The 23654-nt window shown below is 54.5% G+C and overlaps 10 protein-coding genes across 10 annotated transcripts; 5 read left to right on the forward strand and 5 right to left on the reverse strand.

Moving 5' to 3' along the window:
• Window positions 1-1051: 1051 nt before the first annotated feature.
• BU25DRAFT_416332 (alanine aminotransferas-like protein) lies at window positions 1052-2859 on the reverse strand. Its single transcript, XM_033707753.1, has one exon. The coding sequence runs from the start codon at window positions 2496-2498 to the stop codon at window positions 1200-1202; it is 1299 nt and encodes a 432-aa protein (XP_033555376.1). The 5' UTR covers window positions 2499-2859; the 3' UTR covers window positions 1052-1199.
• Window positions 2860-3255: 396 nt separating this feature from the next.
• On the reverse strand, window positions 3256-5325 carry BU25DRAFT_495949 (PCI-domain-containing protein). Its single transcript, XM_033711896.1, has 3 exons — window positions 4739-5325; window positions 3881-4689; window positions 3256-3809 (listed from the first exon to the last, which is right to left on the reverse strand). Exons 1-3 carry the CDS (start codon window positions 5192-5194, stop codon window positions 3617-3619), a joined length of 1458 nt encoding a protein of 485 aa, XP_033555377.1. The 5' UTR covers window positions 5195-5325; the 3' UTR covers window positions 3256-3616.
• Window positions 5326-5597: 272 nt separating this feature from the next.
• Window positions 5598-6983, forward strand: BU25DRAFT_312066 (mRNA cap methyltransferas-like protein; the record flags this gene model as incomplete). The annotated part of the gene is made up of 1 exon (XM_033702149.1): window positions 5598-6983. A coding segment is annotated over one exon (1386 nt), but the record flags the coding sequence as incomplete, so codon positions are not given.
• A 684-nt stretch (window positions 6984-7667) lies between these two features.
• BU25DRAFT_354960 (peroxisomal biogenesis factor 11) lies at window positions 7668-8424 on the reverse strand (the record flags this gene model as incomplete). The annotated part of the gene is made up of 2 exons (XM_033703542.1): window positions 7668-8308; window positions 8358-8424. 2 exons carry the CDS (start codon window positions 8422-8424, stop codon window positions 7668-7670), a joined length of 708 nt encoding a protein of 235 aa, XP_033555379.1.
• Window positions 8425-9738: 1314 nt separating this feature from the next.
• BU25DRAFT_416335 (S-adenosyl-L-methionine-dependent methyltransferase) lies at window positions 9739-11444 on the reverse strand. The gene is made up of 3 exons (XM_033707754.1): window positions 10637-11444; window positions 9921-10484; window positions 9739-9868 (listed from the first exon to the last, which is right to left on the reverse strand). The coding sequence occupies exons 1-3, from the start codon at window positions 11050-11052 to the stop codon at window positions 9838-9840; spliced, it is 1011 nt and encodes a 336-aa protein (XP_033555380.1). The 5' UTR covers window positions 11053-11444; the 3' UTR covers window positions 9739-9837.
• Window positions 11445-13492, forward strand: BU25DRAFT_404946 (FAD/NAD(P)-binding domain-containing protein). Its single transcript, XM_033705138.1, has 5 exons — window positions 11445-11956; window positions 12026-12063; window positions 12116-12728; window positions 12782-13078; window positions 13171-13492. The coding sequence occupies exons 1-5, from the start codon at window positions 11908-11910 to the stop codon at window positions 13431-13433; spliced, it is 1260 nt and encodes a 419-aa protein (XP_033555381.1). The 5' UTR covers window positions 11445-11907; the 3' UTR covers window positions 13434-13492.
• A 1025-nt stretch (window positions 13493-14517) lies between these two features.
• BU25DRAFT_380101 (MFS general substrate transporter) lies at window positions 14518-16271 on the forward strand. Its single transcript, XM_033704215.1, has one exon. It carries the CDS (start codon window positions 14587-14589, stop codon window positions 16234-16236), a length of 1650 nt encoding a protein of 549 aa, XP_033555382.1. The 5' UTR covers window positions 14518-14586; the 3' UTR covers window positions 16237-16271.
• Window positions 16272-16594: 323 nt separating this feature from the next.
• BU25DRAFT_354973 (uncharacterized protein) lies at window positions 16595-17248 on the reverse strand (the record flags this gene model as incomplete). The annotated part of the gene is made up of 2 exons (XM_033703543.1): window positions 16595-16851; window positions 16921-17248. The coding sequence occupies 2 exons, from the start codon at window positions 17246-17248 to the stop codon at window positions 16595-16597; spliced, it is 585 nt and encodes a 194-aa protein (XP_033555383.1).
• A 711-nt stretch (window positions 17249-17959) lies between these two features.
• Window positions 17960-18894, forward strand: BU25DRAFT_252670 (uncharacterized protein). The gene has a single exon (XM_033701628.1). The coding sequence runs from the start codon at window positions 18176-18178 to the stop codon at window positions 18809-18811; it is 636 nt and encodes a 211-aa protein (XP_033555384.1). The 5' UTR covers window positions 17960-18175; the 3' UTR covers window positions 18812-18894.
• Window positions 18895-20377: 1483 nt separating this feature from the next.
• Window positions 20378-22489, forward strand: BU25DRAFT_443938 (uncharacterized protein). The gene is made up of 2 exons (XM_033709393.1): window positions 20378-20495; window positions 20552-22489. Exons 1-2 carry the CDS (start codon window positions 20474-20476, stop codon window positions 22366-22368), a joined length of 1839 nt encoding a protein of 612 aa, XP_033555385.1. The 5' UTR covers window positions 20378-20473; the 3' UTR covers window positions 22369-22489.
• The last annotated feature ends 1165 nt before the right edge of the window (window positions 22490-23654 follow it).

Raw genomic sequence — 23654 nt, forward strand, 5'->3', positions numbered from 1 at the left:
GAGAGAGAGAGGTGGCCAATTCCACACAACTAACTCAACCCCAAGGCCACACCTCTCGACTGTCCATCGAGACCTTGGACACAAAACATGATTGGAGCAAGCAGGGCTCCCCGTTCGAGCGACGGGTCAATCCATTGCAGTTTGCCAACCCTGCGAGTGGAAACCACGCCCACAAACGCTTGTTCAAACCCCAACATGAGTGAGGGCAGAGACGAGGATTTGCGAGCTCGCAGTCCCACGGGCCGGGCCGTGCCAGCGATCCAGCTCCATGTCCGCCCCTCAGGTGCTAGTGGATGCGAGATCCAAGCCGTTTACGTCGTCGTCCCGCTGTCACGGTAGGGAGCGTCCAGCATCACCGTGCTAGCACGCATCGCGCTGTTCGGAACACTGCCGCTTTGGCAAAACTATGAGCACAGCACCGACAGCGCATATCATGTTTCCCTTTGGTCTGTGCTTGTCTGCATGCTCAGCCTGCTTGCCTGTGCGTGGGTATCAACGCCAGACTCTTGGATGTGGATGTTCGTGTGGGCACCTTCTGCTTTGTTGAGTATCCTCCTCATTACCTCTTGCAAGTTCATATGCGCCGCACGCTCCATGCAAAGTCTTGTGAGTTGACCTATACGTGCTGTATTGCAAGGACGGTCAGCGCGCAATAGAGGTTCTGGAGAGTGGGAGGTCGAAGAACATGAGCTACTTCGCAGGGACTGGAACTGGGAGTGGCATTGCCTTAGTGATCGGCTGTCTGATTCAAGTATCGTGCATATGTACTCCAACATTCCCCCTCGTGGGGTACAGTATCTGACTTCAGAGCTGCGACTTCCCCTCCCTCCTCTGCCATTCAGATTCAGCTTTACATCACGTTCCAAATCAGACCTTCCCCCGGACCTTCCCCCGCCTTCTCATCCAACACCCTCAACTTGAAGCCTTCTACCACTTACTTGAACTCCCTCATAAAGTCCTCGTGGAACTTTACAAGCCTCTGTGTCCAGTCTGTTCCTGGTGCTAAGAATGTTGTCCTGAAGTGGAATGTGCCCTCCTTCTGCCCGAACCCTGTGCCAGCGACTGTGCACACACCTGTCGCATCGAGCATGCGGAAGCAATAGAATTCGTCGGCGGCGTGGCCCTCCTTCTTCGCCTGCTCGAGAGCCTTCTTGGGGAGCGTGATGGTGGGGAAGAGATACATGGAGCCCTTCGTACAGTTAGCTCGTCCCACAACTACGAGGGAGCCGGACAGCGGGGATAGTCTGGACGGTGAGAGGATGTGAGACCTGAAGAGTACTGACCTGCGGTTCCCCAACCTCCACGCCCTCCATCTTCTTAAACGCCTCATACAGCGCATACGCGCGCTCCTTCAGTCCCTTGAAAATGCCGTCGTACTCCTTCTTGTACAACTCATAACTCTCCTCGCCCTGCTTTGGCGGGTTGACCATCATCTCCACGATGCACTGCCCGATGACCGGCGGACACAGCTGGATCGAGATGAACTTGTAGATCTCAGCCGCAACCTCCGGATGGAAGCCGACTAACTCAAAGTATCCGCCGCGGTGTCCGCACTCGCCGACCATGCCCTTGGAAACCGAGTGCAGGGACGCGAGCTCGATGCGGTCGAACTGGCCGGGGGACTCTTTCTGCAGGTCGCGCAGTGCTTTCTTGAAGGAGATGAATTCGCCGATGAAGACGTTGGTCTGGTAGACCTCGTCTGCGATGACGACGAGCTTGTTCCTCGCCGCAAACTTCAGTACGCTCTTGATGTCCTCGGCAGGCAGCGAGGCACCCGTCGGGTTGCCCGGGTTGATGATGCAGATAGCCTTTACGTCTGTGCCCTCGCTCTTCGCCTTGTCGTAGCTCTCCTGGATCGCGGCCATGCTGGTGCCCCAGTTGGCGGACTCGTCGAGATAGTAGGGGACGCAGCGGGCGTCGAGGACGGAGAGGGTGGCGGTGTAGAGAGGGTACTGGGGGATGGGCACCATGATGCCGGTCTCTGGCTTTGCGCAGATGACGTGAAGGAGCGTGTTGACGCCGGACGAGGCGCCGTTGCTGAGGTATACGTTGTCGAATGTCGATGGGTAGCCGTCGCGGCGCTCGATGTATTCGGCGACCGACTGGCGGATGCCTGGTGCACCTTGGGACTGGGAGTATGCGCCCACGCTGTTGACCTCCTTCAGCAGCTTCCGTGCTCGCTGGACGACATCCTTCTTGTAGCCCAGACTCCCAGTGAGGACGTCCTCGTGCTGGAGCAGCAGCGGGTTCTCCAGCAGCGACGCGACCTGGCGGAAGAAGGTGATGGGCTTCTGGTCCAGCTGCTGCGGGTTGCCGATGTTGGCGGCGATGACGGTGTCGAAGGGCAGGTCTTTGCCCTCGCCCTTGGCCAGCTTTGCGCGGTACTGCTCCGACTTTACAGCGAGCTCGCCACGGACAGCATACTTGGCCGCGCGGACGTGTGGGTTGATGTTGTCGAGGGTGAGGACCGTCTCGGTCTCTGTGATACCGGACGACATGGTTCGGGCGTGGACGCGGAGCGAGGGCGACTGTAGTAGTAGTATGTGCGGCTGCGTACGCTGTGCGAAAGCAATGCGCGGTGCTGGAAGATAAGTGAGCGAGGAAGGGTATCAATGCCACGGAAAAGATCCAAAAGCAACGCTCGCTACAGATTGTGCGTCAAGAGCAGAACATGAGCCCCACCATCGTGGAGGGGTACAAAGCCCATCATGTACCCATCGGTCTCCGTTACTTGCCGGTCCACTTGCTCCAAGTGACCAAAGAGAGCGAGCGGACGTGGACTCAGGACGATAATGAAACGGCCGATAGTTACCTCCATGTCCAGCAGCGACGCCAGGCACCCTCCACGCCACGCTCCTCGCGACCGCGCTCAGGCGAAGGTGAGCCGATGACGGCGACATGGCCGTAGTGGGAGCTCTCGCCCTAGCTGCTTACCGACTGATCTCCACCCCACTCGCCCGCGGAAGAAGGGGCCCGTTCGCGTATCTGCCTGAAGCGCGTCTCGTTGCTCCGCGTGGGTATGCTGCATAAGCGTGGACGGGCAGGTGGTGAGTTGCAAGAGAGGATGGGAGGGATGCAGGACGAGAGCTGGGCTGAAGTTTATTGAACATCATCCCGCGTATCTACCCGCCCATGGTGACACCGGTCCCTGCGCGCTGCATACCGAGTTGCGGAGATAGCTGCGGGACCACGGCGATTAGGCGAGGCGTTCCGAGCTGAGGAAGCCTGGGCAGGGACCTTGGACGAAGCTGTGTCGGAGCACCTGCATGTATCTGTTTGAGAGGAAAGGGGATGCGGGGCAGGGCAGACGACGAGAGTACAGTGGAGGGGCGAGCGGTCTCTCGCGTTGGTGAGCTTGCCCACGCCTTGGTCAAAGAAAGTCGCCGTTCTGCATTTTCTCTGACGTTAGCGTAGTCGCACGCTTTTGTGATATTCTGCAAGGCTTCGCTCGACGGTTGCCGAACGTGACTGGATGGCCAGCGAGTGCGAGAGTACAGCGTTGATGTTGTTCATTTTGGCTTCATCCAGCCACTCGTCTGCCGAGCGGCTCTACGTCTACTGGGTTCAGATCATTACACATGTCCCATCGTGACTACACTCCACTACTGTCGCAAGCTCAACCGCGCTCGCTGCCCCTCAGCCTGACGGCCTGGCCGTACTTCTGCAGCTTGGTGATGAGCTGGTCGCCCTGCTTGACCACGTCCGCGTACTGCTTGTTCTTGTCGTCGGGTCGGTTGGTCTCGATGATGCCCTTGACGCGGTCGATGGTGCACGGGATGCGGTCGGCGGCGATGAACTTGGCGAGGTCCCTGGCTGTGGTTAGCATTTGTGTTGTCTGCATGCATGAAGGGGGGGAGGGGGGGGGGGCGGGGGAACGCACTTGTCGAGGAAGTCGACGGTGACGCCAAAGTCGTTCGCCATGCTCTGGAGACCGACGACGCGGTACGACTGCAGCAGCTGCTGGTAGCCCCGCAGCCTCATCTCACGCACGTACCAGCCGCGGTGCTCGAAGAGGTAGCGGTCCTGGCTGAGGAAGCTGGTCTCGACCTCGGCCAGGGCAGTGAAAAAGTTCTTGTAGTTGCCCTCGTACAGGCTCTTGACGAGCTTGGACAGCGGTGAGAAGTCCACGGCTACCTCCTTGTCCTGCTGGCCGCCGAGCGTTGTCAGGTTGACAGCAGTCGGGATCGGTGTCGCTGTGGAGCCTGAAGCATCCGCCATCTCCTCGTCGCCGGCTGCCGGTCCTGCTGACGTCTGCCCTGTGATAGCGGACAGCTTCTCCTCCGCGCTGCCGACAATCGCCTTGATCTCCGGTGCGTCTACGACCTTGGATTTGAAGTCTACCCGCTTCAGCGACGAGGAGCCGGCGAGGATGGCGTAGACGACGAGGTTCGAGTAGCTGCACAGCTCGTAGCTGGTGAATGTGGAGAGGCTGTCGAGGAGGAGGGGAGCGGCTTGCGCGTGTGACCGGACGGTGAGCAGATGCAGCCCGGTGTACGCCTTGAGACGGTTCCTGCGGTCCCAGTCACCGCCGCTCTCGACCAGCGCGGTCGCTCGCTCGATCGTCTTCTTTGCCAGCACCTTGTCGCCGAAGAAGAGCGCGACGCGTATTATGGCGAGGACAAGGTCGATCTTGGTGCCGAGGATGCCCGTCTTCTCGAACATGGCCTCGTAGCTGGCGATGGCTTTGTCCTGGTCACAGTCAGTACGCCTGCTTCCGCTGCCGCACGATGCATCGCACCTTGTCTCCTATGCGGTTGTACAGCTCCGCCCGCTTGCCCCGCGCAGCCTGCACTTCGGTCTCGCCTGCCTTCTCCGCCGCCTCGTCCTCCTCCTTCTGGATCGCCTCGAGCTCCTTCTCGTTCTCGGCCTTGAGGCTCTCGTACAGCTTCTCGTCCCACGAAAGCGGTGCGTGCAACAAGGGATTCCGTGTGGCGAGCATGCTGGCCATGCTGGCCGACGGTCTGCGCTGGGTCGGGGGCTGGTCTGCGGAGCCTTCGCCCGACGCATTCAGGACGCCTTCTGTTGGGTGGGCGAGATAGCGGTAGAGCGGGGCCATCTTGTTCTCGTGGACGGCCTCCTGCACCGTCTTGAGCGACGACTGCTTGGCGGACTTGGACGCGGCGGGATTGGTGAGCTGGAAGACACTCTGCGCCAGCTGCAGGTCCGGGTACTGGGCGAACTGCGGGTCACCCATGACGGCTGTTCGGCGGTGTGTATGGGCGAGGGAGGGAGTGGTGCAAGGCAAAGGGAGCGGTGGAAGGTAAAGGGAGCGGTGCAAGGTAAAGGTGGCGTGGGCGTGGGCGTGGGCGTGGGCGCGGGCGTGGGGATTGTTTGGCGGGTGGACGAGCGCGAAGATGCGGCGATGATGCACGCCTTGGCAAGCGCGGCGGAGCTGGAGCTAGGAGCCGCACCCTCCGCAGCTGTCTCGGCCAACTTTCACGTTGCAGCCCCGGAGGTACGCGCGAGAGAGAGAAAGCATCGAGTCTGCTTTGCTGCCTCAGAGCCTGTGGCCTCCTACGCTCAGCTACACACAACGCTGCGGCGACACTCAGCCGACTGCCGCCCTCCAGCGCGCCATGGCCGACAGGAAGCGCGGCCGCTCCCCGTCCCGATCGCGTTCACGCTCAAGATCACCACCGCGACAGCGCAAGCGACCCGGCGCCGCCTCCCGACTCTCCGTAGCCGACCGCGAAGCCGCGCGCAGACGGCAGCTGGAGCGAGAGCAGGAAGCCGCAAGGACTGCACAGCAGGAAGCTGCGTCTCGCGGAGTCCACGATGTCGTCAAGCAGCACTACAACATGGTCCCCGAGCGAGGCCGTGAGTGGCGGCAGACAGACAGCAAGATCAAGGGCCTGCGCAGCTACAACAACTGGGTGAAGTCGTCGCTCATACAAAAGTTCATTGGCGACGAGCGCAATCTCAAGATCCTCGACATAGGCTGCGGCAAGGGCGGCGACCTGCAGAAATGGCAGGCGTCCAGGAAAGTCGAGCTGTACGTGGGCTGCGACCCGGCAGACGTGTCCATCAAGCAGGCCAAGGACCGCTATGCGCAGATGCAGAAGAAGTCGCGTCGGCTCTTCCACGCCGAATTCTACGCCAAGGACTGCTTCGGCGAGTGGCTGGGCGACATACCCATCATACGGGAGATTGGCATCGACCCCGGTGTTGGGCCAGGCAACGCCGTGAGCCAGCGGTGGGGAGGCGGCGGCTGGGACATGGTCACGATGATGTTCTGCATGCACTACGCCTTCGAGAGCGAGGCAAAGGCCAAGGGCATGCTCCGCAACGTCGCCGGAGCGCTGAAGAAAGGCGGGCGCTTCATCGGCTGCATCCCCAACTCCGACATCCTCTCCGCCAAAGTCATCGACCACCACAAAGCGAACGGCACCGCGCCCGCCGACGCAACCGGCGCAGACGACGACGACGACGACGACGACGACGACCGCCCCGCATTCGCCAGCGACGACGAGGACGGCTGGGATCCGGAGAAGAGTCTCGACAGCCCGAAGCCTGACGAGTCTGAACACGCGGACGGCGGGAAGAAAGACGCGGACGGCGAGAAGAAAGACGCAGACGCCAAGGACGCGAACAACGATCAAGAAGACGGCCAGGTCGAAGAGGAAGGCTTCGCGTTCGGCAACACCATCTACCGCGTCAAATTCCCCGGCAAAACACCCCCAGACGGCACCTTCCGCCCCCCTTACGGCTGGAAGTACTTCTACTTCCTCGAGGAAGCCGTCGAAGCGCCCGAGTACGTGGTGCCGTGGGAGGCCTTCCGCGCTCTGGCCGAGGACTACAATCTGGAGCTGCAGTACAGGAAGCCGTTCAGAGAGGTCTGGGAGGAGCAGAAGGATGACCCTGAGCTGGGGCCGCTGAGTGAGCGCATGGGGGTCAGAGACCGCAGGACGGGGCAGCTGTCGACGAGTGAGGAGGAGTTGGCTGCTTCTGACTTCTACCACGCTTTCTGCTTCTACAAGGTCTAGGGGGCTCAGCCCATCTCAACAGCTCGAGAGCACTTGGGGACGGGCACTGCACCGACATGTACTATGAGCTTCATGCTTACTGGCGTTGGCGTTGGCGGACGGCATGTTGGCACAGCTCAAGAGAAGAGCCGTGATATCCGACTCATACGAGACATATTTACCAGCATTAGAAAAAAAAAACCCCTCCCATCACATCTTCACGTGCAAATGTAGCAATGTTTCCCGGCTCCCACCCACTCGCTCGTCACGCGAGGATTCTTTGTGCCGAGGCTGTCACAAGCCCTGGGAACGTTCCCCAGGGTGAACGATGTATGGAATCTTCTGCAGAAGAGAGGTTTGGGAAAACGGCGAGGCTAGCAGCGAAGACGATGCGGTTCAGGCAGAAATCTCTCCTTCAGAAGAGAGGTAGCAGCGAGGGTATCGAGTCTTACAAGGGTGCTTGATGGCACATAAGGAGACGGCGTGGAATGACTGGCTCGCCATTAGTATGCACAAGACAAATCACCGTGCGGCTAAATCGAGATGCTGAACTCGGCAAATCGAGTTGCGGAAAGGTTGATGTGAGACAACGCCAACCATGTACAATTTCCAGGTCGTGATCGAACGAGACACAACCTTGTAATGTATTCGACAAGGACGAACGAAGGGACCAACTTCCCAACACACACCTGTTGCGTTGCTTGCTTACGCAGTCTTCTTCCACTGACTCCACACCCCCAGCAGCGAACTCGTCGTACCCGCAAGTCCAACAATGCCGTCATCCAACTGCACCCACCCAAGTGCTGTGGCAGGAATTGTGATGTCGCAAAGATCGCTGACAAGCTGGACCTTGATCGCGTTCAGCTCCTTGGCAACCTTCTTCTGCTCAACAACCTTCTCGGGGTCACTGCTGGCAGCGACAGTAGCACTGCGACTCCTCAATCCATAGAGTGCGTACAAAGACTGCAGGATGGAGAACGAAATCCCGCTCAGCCACGCCTGGTTCGCAGTTCTCAACAGCTTGACGCTGTGTGTGTTCTTCTTGATCCCCGTGGCATCAAGAATATTCGCGGAATCGAAAAGCATGTAAAATGCATATCCGAGCTGGCGGCCCACGCTCGTGGCCTTGATCACGGGGTCGAGCGAGGTCGAGTCTGAAGCCACAGCCGCGGCTTTGAAGTGCTCGACGAATTTGCCGACGCGCATCAGCTTGCGCGCTGTGCCGAGCTGCTTCTTGGTGGCGTCGAAGGGCGCGATGGTGGAGAGGGGGCGGTTGGTGCGGTACAGGTACCATGCTAGGAAGCGGGAAAAGTATTGGAGGGTGCGGAGGACTTTGTCACGGCCGACTGGGTAGGGTTAATACACTGTTTCGTGACAGAAGGTGTGGTGACTGACTGGTCGTCGCAACGAACTTGAGGTAGTGCGACACCGTGGGGTGGTAGACGAGTGCGTCTGCGACCATCTTGTCTGCGTTTTCTTTGATCTTGATACAATCTTCTCAAAGTCGTCTTCAAGATGCGTCTAGCTTTGTCGCAAAAGCTATTTCGACAAGAGATGGATCACCAGACGAGATTGGTGTCAAGGCAAAGGGGGAAGTAGAGTTGATGGTGGATATCGGCTGACGGGTGACGAACCGACGGGTGGAGATAGGAAGTCGGGCTTTGATGCGGTTGCGGCAGCCGCGATGTCGCAAGCTGGGGAAAGCTTGTAACCAACCTCGGCAAAATGACACGGCCCTAGGTGTCGAGTCACGAGCCGGGTATCATTTCTACATCTGTAGCATGTGAAGCTACACCTCATTGTATTTGATCTGTGACAGTATTTGGATTCTCATGGTTTGCTTTCAGAATGTGCGTAGCAATGTGTGTTTTGTTTTATCTGGATTCAAGCAGCTGGACCTGGACCTATTGTGTGAAGCCATCACGTTTTCCCTGTCATCTCGTGCTCGACGAAGGGTACTTCAACAGCACACACCCTTGTCTTTGTCATTCCGTCAACCATTCTCTCGAACCCGATCTGATCAGACAGATCAACAACGCGTTATTCGTCTTTTACTTTTGTCTGACTGAGCAGTCCGTCTCTGAATTGTGTAACCAGAGTTCGTGCATATTCGACTTTGCGCACAACAGCTCAACACCGCTTTCTTTGTGTTATCGTGTCTTCCTGGATGATGAGGTAGGCTGGTTGGTACGCGAAAGCTTTATGAAATACCTCCTCCACTCCGCCGGTATCTTAAGCTGCCAACGTGGTAGCTACATTACCCTTATTCGAGCACAGCAGACGAAGAGCTTGGAGTTCGTTCAACGGCAGTCGTAAAGTGCACTCGTTCACTTTCGACCCAACATTGTACGCTTCTACTGCTGCAGCTGCATCCACACTCTTGACCTTCAACAGCGTACGAGCATCGGGTTCGGGCAATCCTAGCCATTCCGTGATTCGACTCACTTTCAATCCGTCCTTTTCTGGAGATGCTGGAGCCACAGCCACATCGTCGTTATGAGCGTGTAGGAGGTCAAGGGTTTGGAGCTGGGAGATTCCTAGTTGGGAGGTGAGCTGTATTTCTTTGGGGTATTCGTGTGCGGTCACCGAGGGCGGGTTCGGTACGAGGTTGCGTGCGGAGGGTGGAGACATCTTGAGACGCAGTATGAGGGGATGTGCGGAATCGGAGAGGGGGTTTTGTAGGCGTAACCGTGCCTCTTGTTGTTTGTGCGAAGTTTGCGTAGCATAGGTGATTGTGATTGCTACGGAAGAAGGGATGAATGCAAAAGGACAGTGGGTAAAGCGGTTTCAATACTGGCATTGAAGAAAAGGGTATGAGGGAATCGAAAGACAAGGAATAAGAATTTAGGCTCGATGTATGTGTAGATGCTCCGTTCTATTCGGCCTTTCTGCCAACAACGACGATGCTGCGTTCGTTAGCTCTCGACCGGGATCATCTTATATAAGAAGTGCACTTACAGAGGCCAGTAGGAATGACACCCAGGATCCTTCAACTCGCTTCTGACTTTCGCCAGGAGCACCTTCAACTCGTCAAGCGTCCAGCCGTCGTAGAATTTCAATAACCGCAAGCTCAACCCTTCGATGCCTTCCAACATCGCGCTCAGTTGCAGGAGCCCTGCGTCCCGGAGTCTTTTCTGCTTCGGCCAAGGTCCAATCGGCAGCTTAAACTCCCTCGCCGTGACATCCACAAACCCCACCTTCTCCAAACTCTCCTTCATAAACTCCACGCTGGTCCTGAGGTTCACGCCAACCTTCATCGCAGCTTTGCCTTGCTCTGTGCACCACGTGTGAAACGAGGTACCAGGGCTGCGCGAGGTGGGCTGGATGACGCCGAAGTAGTCCATCTCTTGCAGTTCGATGTAGCCACCGGGCTTGGTGTGGGCATAGGCTTGTCTGAAGAGCTTGTCCCAGTTACGTATACAACCTGTCATGGTGCGCATGTGCACGAGATCGAAGTGGTTGATTGGCCAGGTCCAGTCTGCTTCTGCGTCGTCGATTTCGAATTTGACATTTGGTGGGACCCTAGGAGTGTTAGCTTGGAGTTGTAGTAATGTCGAGACGACATGAAAGCTTTCGGACCGTCTGGTGGGCGAGAAGGGTGGAATAAAGAAAACGGGTGTGATGACAGAATTGGGTTGGACCAAATATGGCGTTGAAGCGTAGAATATACCCACCATGTTGGCTGGATGGGACTCAGGTCTGTTGCAGTGACGACAGCACTAGGGAACTGTTCACCAGCATCAATGGCCCATATCCCGGTTCCTGTTCCGATGTCGAGAATCTGCTGGGGGTTTTCGATCGGCGCAAACGTCACCTTGTCGCTGAAGACAAGTTGTATTGACGCATATTTGATGTCCAACCTGTCCTGCTCTTGCTCATCGTCCGGCAGGATGTACTCCCCGCTAGCCTGGTAAGCATGGTACCGTCTCCCGTTCTCGTAGTGGCCAGCCATGATGCTAGAGGTCAGAGAGGCCGTTTCAGACGCCAGATCACCATATGATGAGTCTGCATCTGAGTTGGACCACACATCAAGATCATTTGCGCCACCAGCAGCTACCTGCGAGCCGCTTTCACTTGCACTGGTCTCCATGGCCGGTTGTAATGTCCTCAAGCTCGTGCTGGCTACGTTCTGTGCCACTCGTTCAGCCACACGCTGACGTCCAAGCTCTTGCACGACTCTGCAAAATCTGGTGGAATGCAGATGGCCACGTGCTTTCCGATCGCAATGTAAGGTCACAACAGCGCTGTCGTGTCACAGCGGTACACAGCAACAAGGTCGAGATTTGGTTGCCCGATGGAACGAAGAATCTGGGCTCATGGTCTTCTTGTTCAGGGTTGACGTTTTGGCGGAGGTGCCCGGCGGCCTGGACGCGAGCAGCTGCCGCGCTGGCGCCGGCGAACGTCCTGCATGCGATGATCGCTGCCTCCTTTTCAGTGTTGGACCCACGTTTCTGCCGTCGACCATCAATTTGACCAATACGACGCATCGGGGAAGCATGCGTCACCCATGAGTGGTTTCACCGGCCATGTAATCGCCATCCTCTTCGGAGAAGCGTTGTTGGTCGTCTTGGTGTTGCATCGTGTGAGAGAGGGGCAGGCGGGGCAAAGGTGGGAGAAAAACAGTTTGCACTGCATGGGGCAAGAGCTGTGAAGGGCGTGGGCAAACTGCCGCAATCCATGAAGCCATGACGACACATCGAAATGAAGCTGCACACAACTTCGACTTCAGCCTCTTGTCAAGCCTATCTACTCTTCTAACGCGGCAATATAGGTCTGCCGTCCCTGCATAATCTTGAACCGTCGCTGCACGCTAGCAATTCAACCTTAGCTCGCTGGACTAAGCTCGAAGCTCCAGGACGTACACTACGACGGCCGACAACTCCTTTCCAGGGCTCTGGTTCACGACGTGCTGCACACGATTTGCCACACCATTCGACTGTTCAGGATGACGAATTCCACTAAGAGGGACTTGCATGTGCTGATCGTTGGTGCTGGTGAGTGAAACTGCATGAGGGTGTTAAGAATGGCATGGAAGGGTAGCTTGAAGCTAACGAGAGAGGCAGGCACGAGTGGACTGCTTGTAGCGCAGGGCCTGAAGAAGGTTTGTCAAGTCGAACACAAAAGCATCATCATCCTGACACCTTCATCTGCAGAATGGCATTGCGTTCACCATCTTCGAATCTGAGACAAGCACAACATACCAGACACGGCCTCGAGAATGGGGTATGACCCTTCATTGGGGCGCGTCCCATATCGCGTCTTGCCTTCCTGAGGACCTCGCTGCCCGCTTTCATGAAGCCTACGCCGATCCATCTCTGACACCTGACGCTGTGACTGGTTTGCCCATCCACAATGGCAAGACGGGAGACCTCATCTTGGAGATGGGAGCCGATCAGCCAGTGCGTGTTAGCCGGAAAAAGATGCGTAACCTGTTCAGCGAAGGCATCGACGTGCAGTACGGCAAGCAAGTTGTACGTGCCTACGTAATCGAGGACTCTTCGTCGCACGACAACGGACGAGTCAAGATTGAATTCAGGGACGGCGATCATGCAGTAGGCGATAATGTTGTTGGCACTGACGGCGCAAAATCGCTCCTCAGAGAGTCAATCGTTGGCTTCGAGGATGCCCAGCTGACGACTATTCCTGTGAATCTGTTCAATTTCTCGTACAGGTTCGATCCCGAGCTTTCTCTACGGATACGAGAGCACAACAAGATCTTCATAAACAGTATACACCCTGATCATGGGACCATGTACTGGTTGTCGAGTACGTTTTTACCCCTTGCATGCCCACCGATCGGCCCGCTGACCCGCAGTCAGTCATGGACGTCCCCGACCCTGACAAGCCGGAAACTTGGAGCTTTCAGGTCATGCAGAGCTGGAATGACAATACCACGCCCCCTTCTGTGGACCTGGCCACCAATGAGGGCCGCTTGAAGTTCTTCAAGGCACGCTGTGAAGAGTATGCCGAGCCCTGGCGCTCAGTTGGCCGCGCTGTCAAGGATGGCACTACTATCCCAATGGACCGTCTGACCTATTGGGAGAAGTCGAAGAAATGGGATAACAGAGGCGGAAGAATGACGCTCTGTGGAGATGCAGCCCATCCCATGACACCTCGTAAGTTTTCGCGTTCCTGTATTACCGTAGTCTACAATAAACCCTGGACCCCCACTCCCCAGATCTTATCACTGATACAATGCATTCTGCAGATCGCGGCCAAGGCTTGAACAACGCACTGCAAGACGCATCCAATTTCGTTAGCATCATGGTGTCTGTTTCCAAGGGCTCGGCAACCCTTGCCGAGGTAGTCCAAGCATACGACGATGAAGTCCTGGAGAGAGGTCAAACAGAGATGGACATCTCGCTGAAACAGTCCTACTTCGTTCACGACTGGGACAAACTCATGCAGAGTCCAATGGTGAAGATCGGTATGCACCAAGTCAAGAAGGGTGAAGTAGAGGAGAGCGCATGAAGTGTGCCTCGATGGTGATTATGAGACTTTCGCGAACGTGGTGCTTACGTCTGATTCCCTAATATACCTTATCAAACTCGAGACAATACTTGCCAGCTTCTCATTTGTTACAGTTTCGGCTCGGATGGCTTTCACTAATCCAGAGCAGACCCCTCAGCCGATGACAGTGGTAGCGGCGCCTATGAACCCTATCGAAACCGTAAAAAGGTACCTTTTTCGTCAGCATATACAAACATCACGCTGACTAGGGTGCACAGCAACGGTCGCAATCTCGATGACATTCCCAGTACCACCGACTTCGGCCATGCATAGAGATACGGATCCTGTCGGCATATATGGCTCGATTCCTATAGAGTAATTGTCCTCATTCCGGCTCCTTCGTGGCACCCTTGGTAGGCCCACGACCGTGGGTACACAGTCTGATATTTTCGCCGTCTACCAAAAGTTAGCAACTTTGACGAATCACGTTGTGCCCTTCTCCAATGCGGTTTCAGGGTCATTCCGACCACTGGCAGCATCATCGTCGGTACCTATTCGTCAACCCAACGATCCACAGGAAATATCATGCGCAGTTATTTTTTTCTCGCACACTCAAGAGCTTACCAAGGAAAATCGAGCATTCTTGGTTGTCTGGCTATATTTTGCCTTCTCTGACTACCTTGACAGCACAACACATATAGCTGAACGTGGCTGTTCAATGTCACTCCGCTGACCTCCTCCTGCAGTCTTCACTTTCGATATGCAGGCCTTTCCACAGTCGACGTCCTCTTCGAGGCGATCTTCGATCATACAGCCCACCATCAATGCCAGTCAATACTCTTTCGCCGAAACGGCTGTACAGTCCCCTTTCGCCTCCTGCGCAACATTCGTTCGCAACCAATCTTCCTCGACTTTAATCATGAATGGCGGCCTGCCATCGAAAGCTTCCTCGTTGAAGTACCTAGAGGGCTCGACACCTCCTGAAGAGCGGACAGTGAATTTTGGTCTGAACAACCATCATCATCATCAACAACAACAGATCAGCACCTCTAATCTGCCGTCCGACAAGGGTTGGCCACTCCGACCGTCCCTTCCGTCCTTTCCTTCTGAAGACTCAGGGACGTCATCAGAGAAATGGACACGTACCAAGGGGTTCTGGCGGTCCTTTATCGCAATGTGTCTGCCATTGCTGCTCTCCGCCCTTGAGGGGAGCGTCACAAACACCGCCCTACCGACTATCTCTGACGCGCTCAATCTCGGCACCAAGTTCTCGTGGGTTGCTACTGCTTTCCTTCTCGCAAGCACGATCTTCCAGCCGCTGTATAGCCAGCTTGGAGATATGTGGGGAAGGAAGATCCCAATGATGACAGCTGTCACCGTCTTCGCCATCGGAAGTGCGGTGTGCGGTGTCGCGAATTCCGGTGCTGTCCTTATCTTTGGACGAATCGTTCAAGGTCTTGGTACAGGCGGCATTGACTTGTTTGCCGAGATGATCCTGTGCGACATCATACCTTTGCGGAAGCGAGGCCCGTACCTTGCAATTAAGCACATCGTATTCGCCATAGGGACCTGCCTTGGACCACTCCTTGGCGGTGTCTTCGCGGAGATCAATTGGCGATGGTGTTTCTATATCAACATCCCCGTCTGTTTTATAGCCTTTGTCATCATCTACTTGTGGCTTGATGTCGGCGGAGGCATGAAATCCCAAGACGTTTCCGTCTTAGGTGAACTTATGAAGGTCGACTACCTAGGCACTGGACTACTCACTTTCTCCGTAGTCATGCTGCTCATCTCGCTCAGCACAGGCGGTGCACCCAATCCATGGTCTCATTGGTCTATCATCACACCCATGGTTTTTAGTGTCCTTGGCTTCGTTGCGCTTGCCTTCTGGGAACGCTCGAAGCGCTGCAAATATCCGATCATGCCACCGCATGTATTCTCAAATCGCACAACTGTCATTTCCTTCGCCTTGACAACTATCCATGGTTTCATCACCTATGGCTTCCAATTCTATCTTCCACCGTTCTTCCAGGCTGTGAAGGGATCATCGCCAAGTCAGTCTGGAGTCGAAGTTATGCCCACAACACTGGCAGTCGTGATGTGTGCTGCCATTGGCGGCCCGCTCATGACCCTCTGGGGCAAGTACAAGCCGATGCACATTGTTGGTTTCGGAATTATGACCACCGGCCTAAGCTTGTGCGTACTTCTAGGCCCTTCGACTCCATTCTCGGTCTGGCTCATTCTCCAGCTTGTCGTCGCTGGGGGCCTTGGAATCGTCATCTCCACGATGCTGGCAGCCGTTCAGGTCAAGCTGCCTGAGAGCAGCACTGGCGCAGCAGCCGGATCCTGGGCTTTTCTTCGCGGCACAGGATCTCTCTTCGGTGTTGCTGTTCCTGGTGCTGTGTTCAATGTGCGCTTCACCTCGCTTCTGTCTACCATCCCTAGCAAGAACGCGCGCTGGCAACTCGCAAAGGGGCAAGCATACCAACACGCATCTGCAGCCTTCGTCAGCAGCTTTGGCCCGAAGAACAAGGTACAGATCGTTAACACTTTCAATGAAAGTTTGAAAAGCGTTTGGATTGTATTCGCTATTCTCGCTGGCATTGGGTTCCTGATGACCTTCGGAGAGAAGCAACACAAGATGCGCAAGCAACTTAACACCAAGTACGGCTTGAAGAGCGCACCGCAGACACCGGCACCAACAGCACCGCCAACTATGCCTCCTACTGCAATGCCTACGCCAGTCATGACACGCTTCGATGGGATGTCCGAGTATCCGATGATGGAGATTCCATTGCAGGAGCGACCAAGAGAGACTGTTTGAGATGACACCAAACTGTACAGTGGTGCATAGCGCGGTGAAGGGTGTATGCGTGGCGGAGGATATACTCTGGCATCTACTTAGGTCAATGGTGTTTTTCTTCTTTCTTTGTCAAATTACTCACATATCCAGGCTCACATCACGCCAGGACTAGCTCAGTTTCCTTTATTTCATCGGCGTTACTCCTTAGGGTCTACCTATTGTAGCAGCTACACGATGATCACTCACTCTGTCCTTGCTTCACACACGATCTTCTACCACGATTAAAATTTTGTAATACACAATCATTCTTCTTAGCCTATTCAACAAACTAGCTTCTGAGTCTCACCCTCTGGTATCCTGCACAAGTGAGACCAAAGCTCTACACCGCATTCGCAGTATAAAACAAGATAGCATCCTGGATCACATTATGAATATTCGCAACCCCATCAGCGCCCTCCTTGATCTTCGCCTCTCCCACTCCGGGATTCACTTTCGCAAATGTCGCAGCACTGAAGGTGTCGTGATCGGACAGCAGGAGTACCAGACTCGCGATCACCACTGGGATCAAGAGGCCTTCTTTGAACGCGGGCAGTTTCTCTTTTAGGTGCTTGGTTGTGGAGGGAATGGACTTGTTCACTGCGTCATATGTCAGTCATCAGCCGCCCAATCTCAGACCATCATGGGCGGGAAGGAGGGGTCAAGTACCAGTGTTCGTCACCGTACTAATCACGTCATTCGAGTCCGGCACCGTAAACGGAAGCGTGGCCAGTGCATGACGGAAGCCTGCGCGGTTCACTTCGTGGATCTTCGCTACGCCGAGTAGTACGGGGGTTCCGTCCACCAGCGATGTTGGGAATGGTGAGCCATCATAGGCTTGGACTGTTGCATCGAGCTCGAATACGGCGTTGTGGATGTTGATAATGTCTTGTTTCACGGTTTGGCCCGTTGGGAGGATGGATTGCGGGATGGCAATGGAGGATGCAAGGGGCAGGAGAGCAAAGAGTAGAAAGATGGAGGGTGATGGGATGAACATCTTGGGATAAGATAGTTATAGGTAGTCCTGAGGTGCTTGATCAAACTTCGTATGGTATTGAGAGTCTCGTGAGACGGGGATGGGGCTTTGGAATGTGGTGAGGATGTCTAAAATCACGACTCTGGCACGATGTAAGTACCTGCTTGATCTTCACAAGTACCGACCTCGGTATTTGTTGGCGCCAAAGCTAGGACACGATAGTTTGGTGATTTGTAGATCATGCTGTTGTTCTGGTTACGCTACAGCTCTAAGGCGTGGGAAGAGGCTCGGACTAAGCTCTCAGTGGCTGCGCTAGAGTATGGATCGACCCGCGAATGATGCTGGTGATGATCATCCGTGAAGGTGCAGCCAGATGTGCATTTTGGGGAATCCGAGCGACCATGGAGTTCTGACAATCTGTTTCCATGGCCGTCTTTTGAAGCAGTGCTGAGCGGATCGTCTGTGCAAAACATGAAGGTTGTGCCGACGTGCGTTTGATTAAACGAACCACACATGGTTGCTCAGAACATTACTGCAGAGCGCGGGGGGATCGAAGATGCATCTCTGCTGCTTCTACTCTGTACAAACGCGATAGGTGATGTTGAAGATTTGCGAATGGTGTACTGTATACAAGTTGTGGGCTGACCAGCCACTTTACCATAGTTACCCCGCCACCTCATTTCCCCCGCCATTCCTTCATGTATGTTGTGCAGTATCGGACGGCGATTCTGGCGTACCATTTATATCTACTACATGCTCTTTCAAGGCTGAAATCGACTCCTCGGGGTTCTAACTGACGTCGACAATGTCTCACCACGGGTGATTGTTGGCCTCATGGTCCACATAGCCAACTACGGAACGGCAACCGTGCGGCACATTTACGGCGATTGAACAAGACCTAATATAAACAGATGGAAAACCTGCTTGCTGAATCATTCCATCACACCGATGCAACAGTTTGCATACACAACGGGGGAGAACGCAACAGACGGCACTATGATCATAGATGTGATGGATCTGCTCTATACTGGTCGCCTCTCCAGCTTCTGTATTGTGTCCAGCGATAGCGACTTCACGCGTCTTGCGGCCCGGATCCGCGAGCAGGGTGTTACCGTGTATGGCTTTGATGAACGAAAAACCAACAATGCGTTTATTGCGGCCTGCGACAAATTCGTCTACTTCGATGTACTACCCATGCCGACCGCCGAAGTGAAGATGCCTTTGATCCAGCACCAAGCACCACAATCTTCCCCCAACTTAAGTGCACCAGCAACTACAACCGTCGAGCCTTTTGGTCCAAGGCCGATCGACAAAGCAGGTTTCGGTGCCATGAGGAGAGCCATCGTTGCTAGCATGGATGATGGAGATAATTGTGCTGACCTGGCGAATGTTGGCCATTATCTAAGGAGAATTTCTCATGATCTTAATGCTCGCAACTACGGCTACAGGCGGTTGGAGGATTTTGTGGAGGCCTCCAGGATCGTGGATGTAAGACTGAAGACGTTTAAGAACAGAACACCAGTTGTTTTGGTTCGTTTGGAGGAACACAAGCCGGCCAAGAGAAATTTTGACCAGATAGAATAGAGATCGAGCTCAGCACGGTTCCTCAGGAAGCCATGTGGCAAAGCGGTGTCCTGGAGGACCTCGGTGTATTTGGGGGGCATAGAGAAGCCTCAATTCTCTTCGAAGATCTGCATCCAGCTTGTATCGTATATATTGCGAAGAGTGAGATTCCTACTTCTCTGGTGATTCATCGAGTATGCCAGCTCCATGTATGCAGTCTCATCCACTCTTGCTGTGTGAGCGGACGTGTGTGGTTTGGTGCGCCAGCAGGCTGTAGAGGTACACGAAAGTCCTCATCTGTGACGTATTCCTGGAGTTTCTTCTTCGGTTGTGAGATACTGGAAAGTTGCGCCTGTGTAGCTTTGCGCTTGAGCGTGATGTTGAGTGTCGAATTCATTTTGTCTGTGTGGTTGTACGTTTGACTGAAAGCAAAGCAACGTCGAAAGTGCTGGGTAAATGCGAGAACGCTTGCTCGAGAATGCGATACTGGCGGAGTATGTTGAAGTGTGTTGAAAGAGAGTGAAGTCCAGGAGCGTCAACAAAAGTTTTGGTGATGCGCTGTTAGCGAGTTTCAGTTGTGACAAACCTTATCGCGGTAAGATCCTACGGCTCGCCTGAAGTTCATTGTCTGACACTCGCGCAGTGTCTTTGAGCCTTGAAGGAGATTGTGGTGATGTCGTTATGGTGTCTTGACGTCTTGTTCTGAGGTTTGTGCCTCAGGCCATTGTTTGTGTGAAGAATTCAAGTGCTCGATTATTTGCTGCTCTGACCCCTGTCCGCCAAGGCGGAGTACACCGCCAGTATCTCCGTCGTGAATATTAGTGTGGGTTGGTTCGATCGTTCACAACTCCGCGTAATGGTGTACAGACAAGCATTGTGAGCGTGAGGACGCGTGTAGCTCGGGTGGAAAGGCTGCATTTCTGGACGTGGTGCACCCTGCCGTAGAGCCTTGGGTACGGTTCTACTGTTTCAAGTTTTGAAAGAGTGACGATGAGGTCTGTGTTTCTCCGGAAGACCGCTGGTCAGCATGAGATGCCCAGAGAGGAGCATCTTGCGATTGTGGAGTACTTTAATCTATGGACGCGTAATGGTGAAGAAGACTTGTCAGTGGGAGCGATATAACCGCGCACGCAGCTATGATATTGCTGACCGACGCTTCTGCGCAGTCTGCCTCGTCAGGAGCATCATCGCAAGGCGTTGATCTTCAAGCCCCGTGTATGATGCTCGGACCTGTGAGGCTCTGAGGAGGCTGTGCACCGTACCAAACATCGTGAAACTGTTGTGCAAGCTTCATCTAACTGACACAAGACTTCGTGGCACACATGTGTTGACAGCATGGCTTGACAGCATAGCTTGACCACTTCTCTGTTGACATCGAGGCCGTCGAGAAGACAAGCAAACCTTGAGCAAGTAAGAGAAGCAAAAGTGAACGAATTGTGGCTGGTTCTAAGAATAACGACAGAACCGCATAAGTCCGTCACTGCCTTGTCGATGTTGGGGAAGGCGCGAGCGGGGCGCAGACAGGGGTCACCAGGGCTGCGCCTGGTAAACGCGTATCGACGTGAACATTTGAACATCATGACTCCTGCTGGCCACAGGTTTGTTCAAACCTCCTGTTGCTTTGACCTCTTCCTGTACATATCAAACTCACGTAGCACTCATTCTAGCACGTGATATGCCGCAATGCTAGACGAGAATCTACCCAGTGCGCTCAGCCTTACCTTACTATGAATCGATGACATAGCTGCTAATGCACCCCAGCTTTCTTTCTGAAGGCCACCGACAAAGCCAACAAGCACCAAGAATCCTTTCTCTTCACCCAGAACGGCTCTGAGCCCGAAGCGCAATATGCGCTCAATCACGTTGACCCTGCCTCGAACACAGCAAAGAACACATACGCGGTAGCCCTCTACGACTCGCACAACCCAGACATCCTCTTTGGTGAAGTGTTGGCAAAGCCTGGCTGGTCACATCCGACACTCTCGCAGGAAGAGATTCGCAAGAATGGCGGAGTACCACCTCCGCCTGAGCCTATCTTCCCTGATCAATTCGCCATCCAGCTGTACAACCCTGATACGCAAATTATAGTCAAGGAGCAGAAGTCGAAATGGAGCGGAACGCAGAGCTGGGAGTTCAGCATACCGCAGGTGACTTTCCGCACGCCAAGTGCCTCGACGCTCGACCGTACGCAGAACGACCCCGGCACTGACGCGAACACACCACGGGTAAACTTTGTCTGGCGGAAGGAAGGCAGATATGGCAAGGACATGACGTGCTACTTGACGGGCAAGTCAACAGACTTGGTGGGCAAGAAGGCCAAGAAGAGCAAAGAGCCCGACATTGCGGTGGCTTTGTTCACGATGCTGAAGGAGATGACCATTATGGAACCGAATCTCTACCGCATCGAGATCGAGGACTATAAGGGACTGGAAGTGGTGCTATTGCTCAGCGCAGCAGTCATCAGGGACATGTTCATCAACAACCAGCGAGAGGCCTTCCACATCGTCGACCCCGTCGGTCGCAAGAATAGCGGTGGCATTCTGACACGAAAGGCTTCTTCGCCGCTCGTAGGACCGGGCATCACTCCGCCTATGATGACGCCGCAGCCTCCTCCGCCACCTCCATACACCGGCCCATCACAATACCCGGCTGAAAAGGTAGCACAAGCTTCTACAGCCGGAACTCAGGCTGCTGCCGCACCTACTACAGCACCCTTAGCCAGCTTTGCCAACCATGCTGCGCAGCGCTCATCCCTATCCCCTCTACAGACACAGACTCAGCAAACACCTCCTCGACACCAGCAATCGCCTCCTCGACACCAGCAATCTCGACCTCAACAGCCTCAGCAGCCAATTTCACGACCACAACAACGTCTACAATCCCAGCAGAATGCTGTACATCCACAACGACCGCAGCAGAGGACCGCTCAGCGCCCGCAACACCCCACGCAAGCTCCACCGCAGCAGCCCCCACGCCTCGACCCACGTGCACAATGGGAGATAGATGCAGAGACAGCTCGTCTGAAAGCTGCAGTCGAGGCTGAGGCTCGCAAGCAGAAGAAGCAGGAAGAGGTTGCTCGGAAGGCGCGCCGCAAGGCCGAAACTGAGGAAGAGCGGAAGACAATGCAGTTCCTTGAGAACGAACGCAAGTCCAAGGAGAGGGAGGAGAAGGAGCGTCGGCGCAAACAGGCAGAAGTAGACAAGGAGACTGAACGTTTGCGAAAGCAGTTTGGTGATCAGTCAAATCTGATGGGCTCGCAGCAACAGGCGCGCCCACAACCACAACCTCAGCGTCATTCAGCGCCACACGTCCAGTTCCAAACCCAAAGACCTGGTCCATCCCGGCCGCAGCAACATCCCGCGCCGGTGCCTGCGCAACCCGTGTTCGCCGCAGGGCCTTACTTGCAGCCTGGTGGGCATCGACCCACAGCGAGCGCGAGTAGCTTCTTCAGCACCGGGCTGCCAAAGCCGCAGGCGGGGCAAGCACCCATGAAGGCCAAGAAGAGTTTCTGGGGACTGAGGTCAAGCAGTGAGACCAACGCAGAGAAGTTGAAGAAGAAGAAGAGCAGCATGTTTTAGGCGATGATGACTGGCTCACAGTCAGGGCATATGCATTACCGGCGTTCCTGGAGATTCTAACCTCAACCTGGGAATTTTACTTCATTTCATAGACGACCACCTTTATGATACCACTTTCCACACCAAGAGCGTGTTCATTCATCCCTGTGAAGTTCATTCTTTGTAACTTTTCGCTTATTGTTGGCGTGCATACCGTGTCCGTGCGCGTGACGCCCGGAGTCGCGTGCCGCCCAATCATCAAAACAGCACCCATACTTCAACGCGTCATAACTCAACAACCATTACAGGTATCAAAGAAGCGCTTGAAGAAATTGAAAATTTGAAGCCAGATGAACAATTTGTGTATACAAAAATTGCAGAAAAACATGGTGTTGATTGCTCAACGCTGTTGCGAAAACACAAGCAGGTTCAGTCTGACCGAGAGACCAAGAAATCAACCAACAAAAACTCAACCCACATCAGGAGCTGGAGCTTGTACAGTATATAGAGCAGCTTACGGCTCGTCATATACCTCCTACAAGAGAGATGGTAGCAAATTTTGCATCATCTATTGCCCAGGGATCAGTCAGTGACAGCTGGGTCACACGCTTCCTCAGCCGGCATTCTATCCATCTCATCTCCCATTATTCCACAGGCATGGACTCCAATTGCCACAAAGCTGATTTGTACACCAAGTATAAGCAATACTTTGACCTCCTACAGGAGAAGCTGGCCAGGTATCACATTGAGCCATGTGATACATACAATATGGATGAGAAGGGCTTCATGATCGGCATCACTGTATAACAACACAGGTAAGAGAGGACTCCGATATGGGTTCGAATCCGCTACGAGGTGTATGGGAGCACTGGGATAGATAGAACTTGGAGTAACCCTCTATTCCTATAGGTCTTGTACAAAAGGATACTCAAAAACTATCTACCATAACTATGTACACTGCCCTGCTTATATACCTAACCGTTCGATGTAGCTCGGGGGATACCGGTACATAGTAGGGTAGGGATTGGATATGTCACGAAGATGCTACGAGTAGGCCCTTTAGGACTTGCTAGGAGTCTAAATCAATTACTACATACGGTATCTAAGTAGGTACAAGACATTGTGTACCGAACAGAACTCTACCAGCAATAGTCTATATACTTACGTGTGGGTTTGTTCGGTTACCGGTTAATAATCGGAACTGAGTTGGATAGGTATTGGGGTTGCAAGTCCCAGAGCGGGGCTTGCAGAATTCTGATACTCCTGCTTCAGAGGTTGCAGGTCCGCTCTGGAGGTGACTGGAGGTT

The sequence above is a fragment of the Macroventuria anomochaeta genome, assembly GCF_010093625.1.
Source record: "Macroventuria anomochaeta strain CBS 525.71 unplaced genomic scaffold BU25scaffold_60, whole genome shotgun sequence".
In the NCBI taxonomy this organism is placed as follows: domain Eukaryota; kingdom Fungi; phylum Ascomycota; class Dothideomycetes; order Pleosporales; family Didymellaceae; genus Macroventuria; species Macroventuria anomochaeta.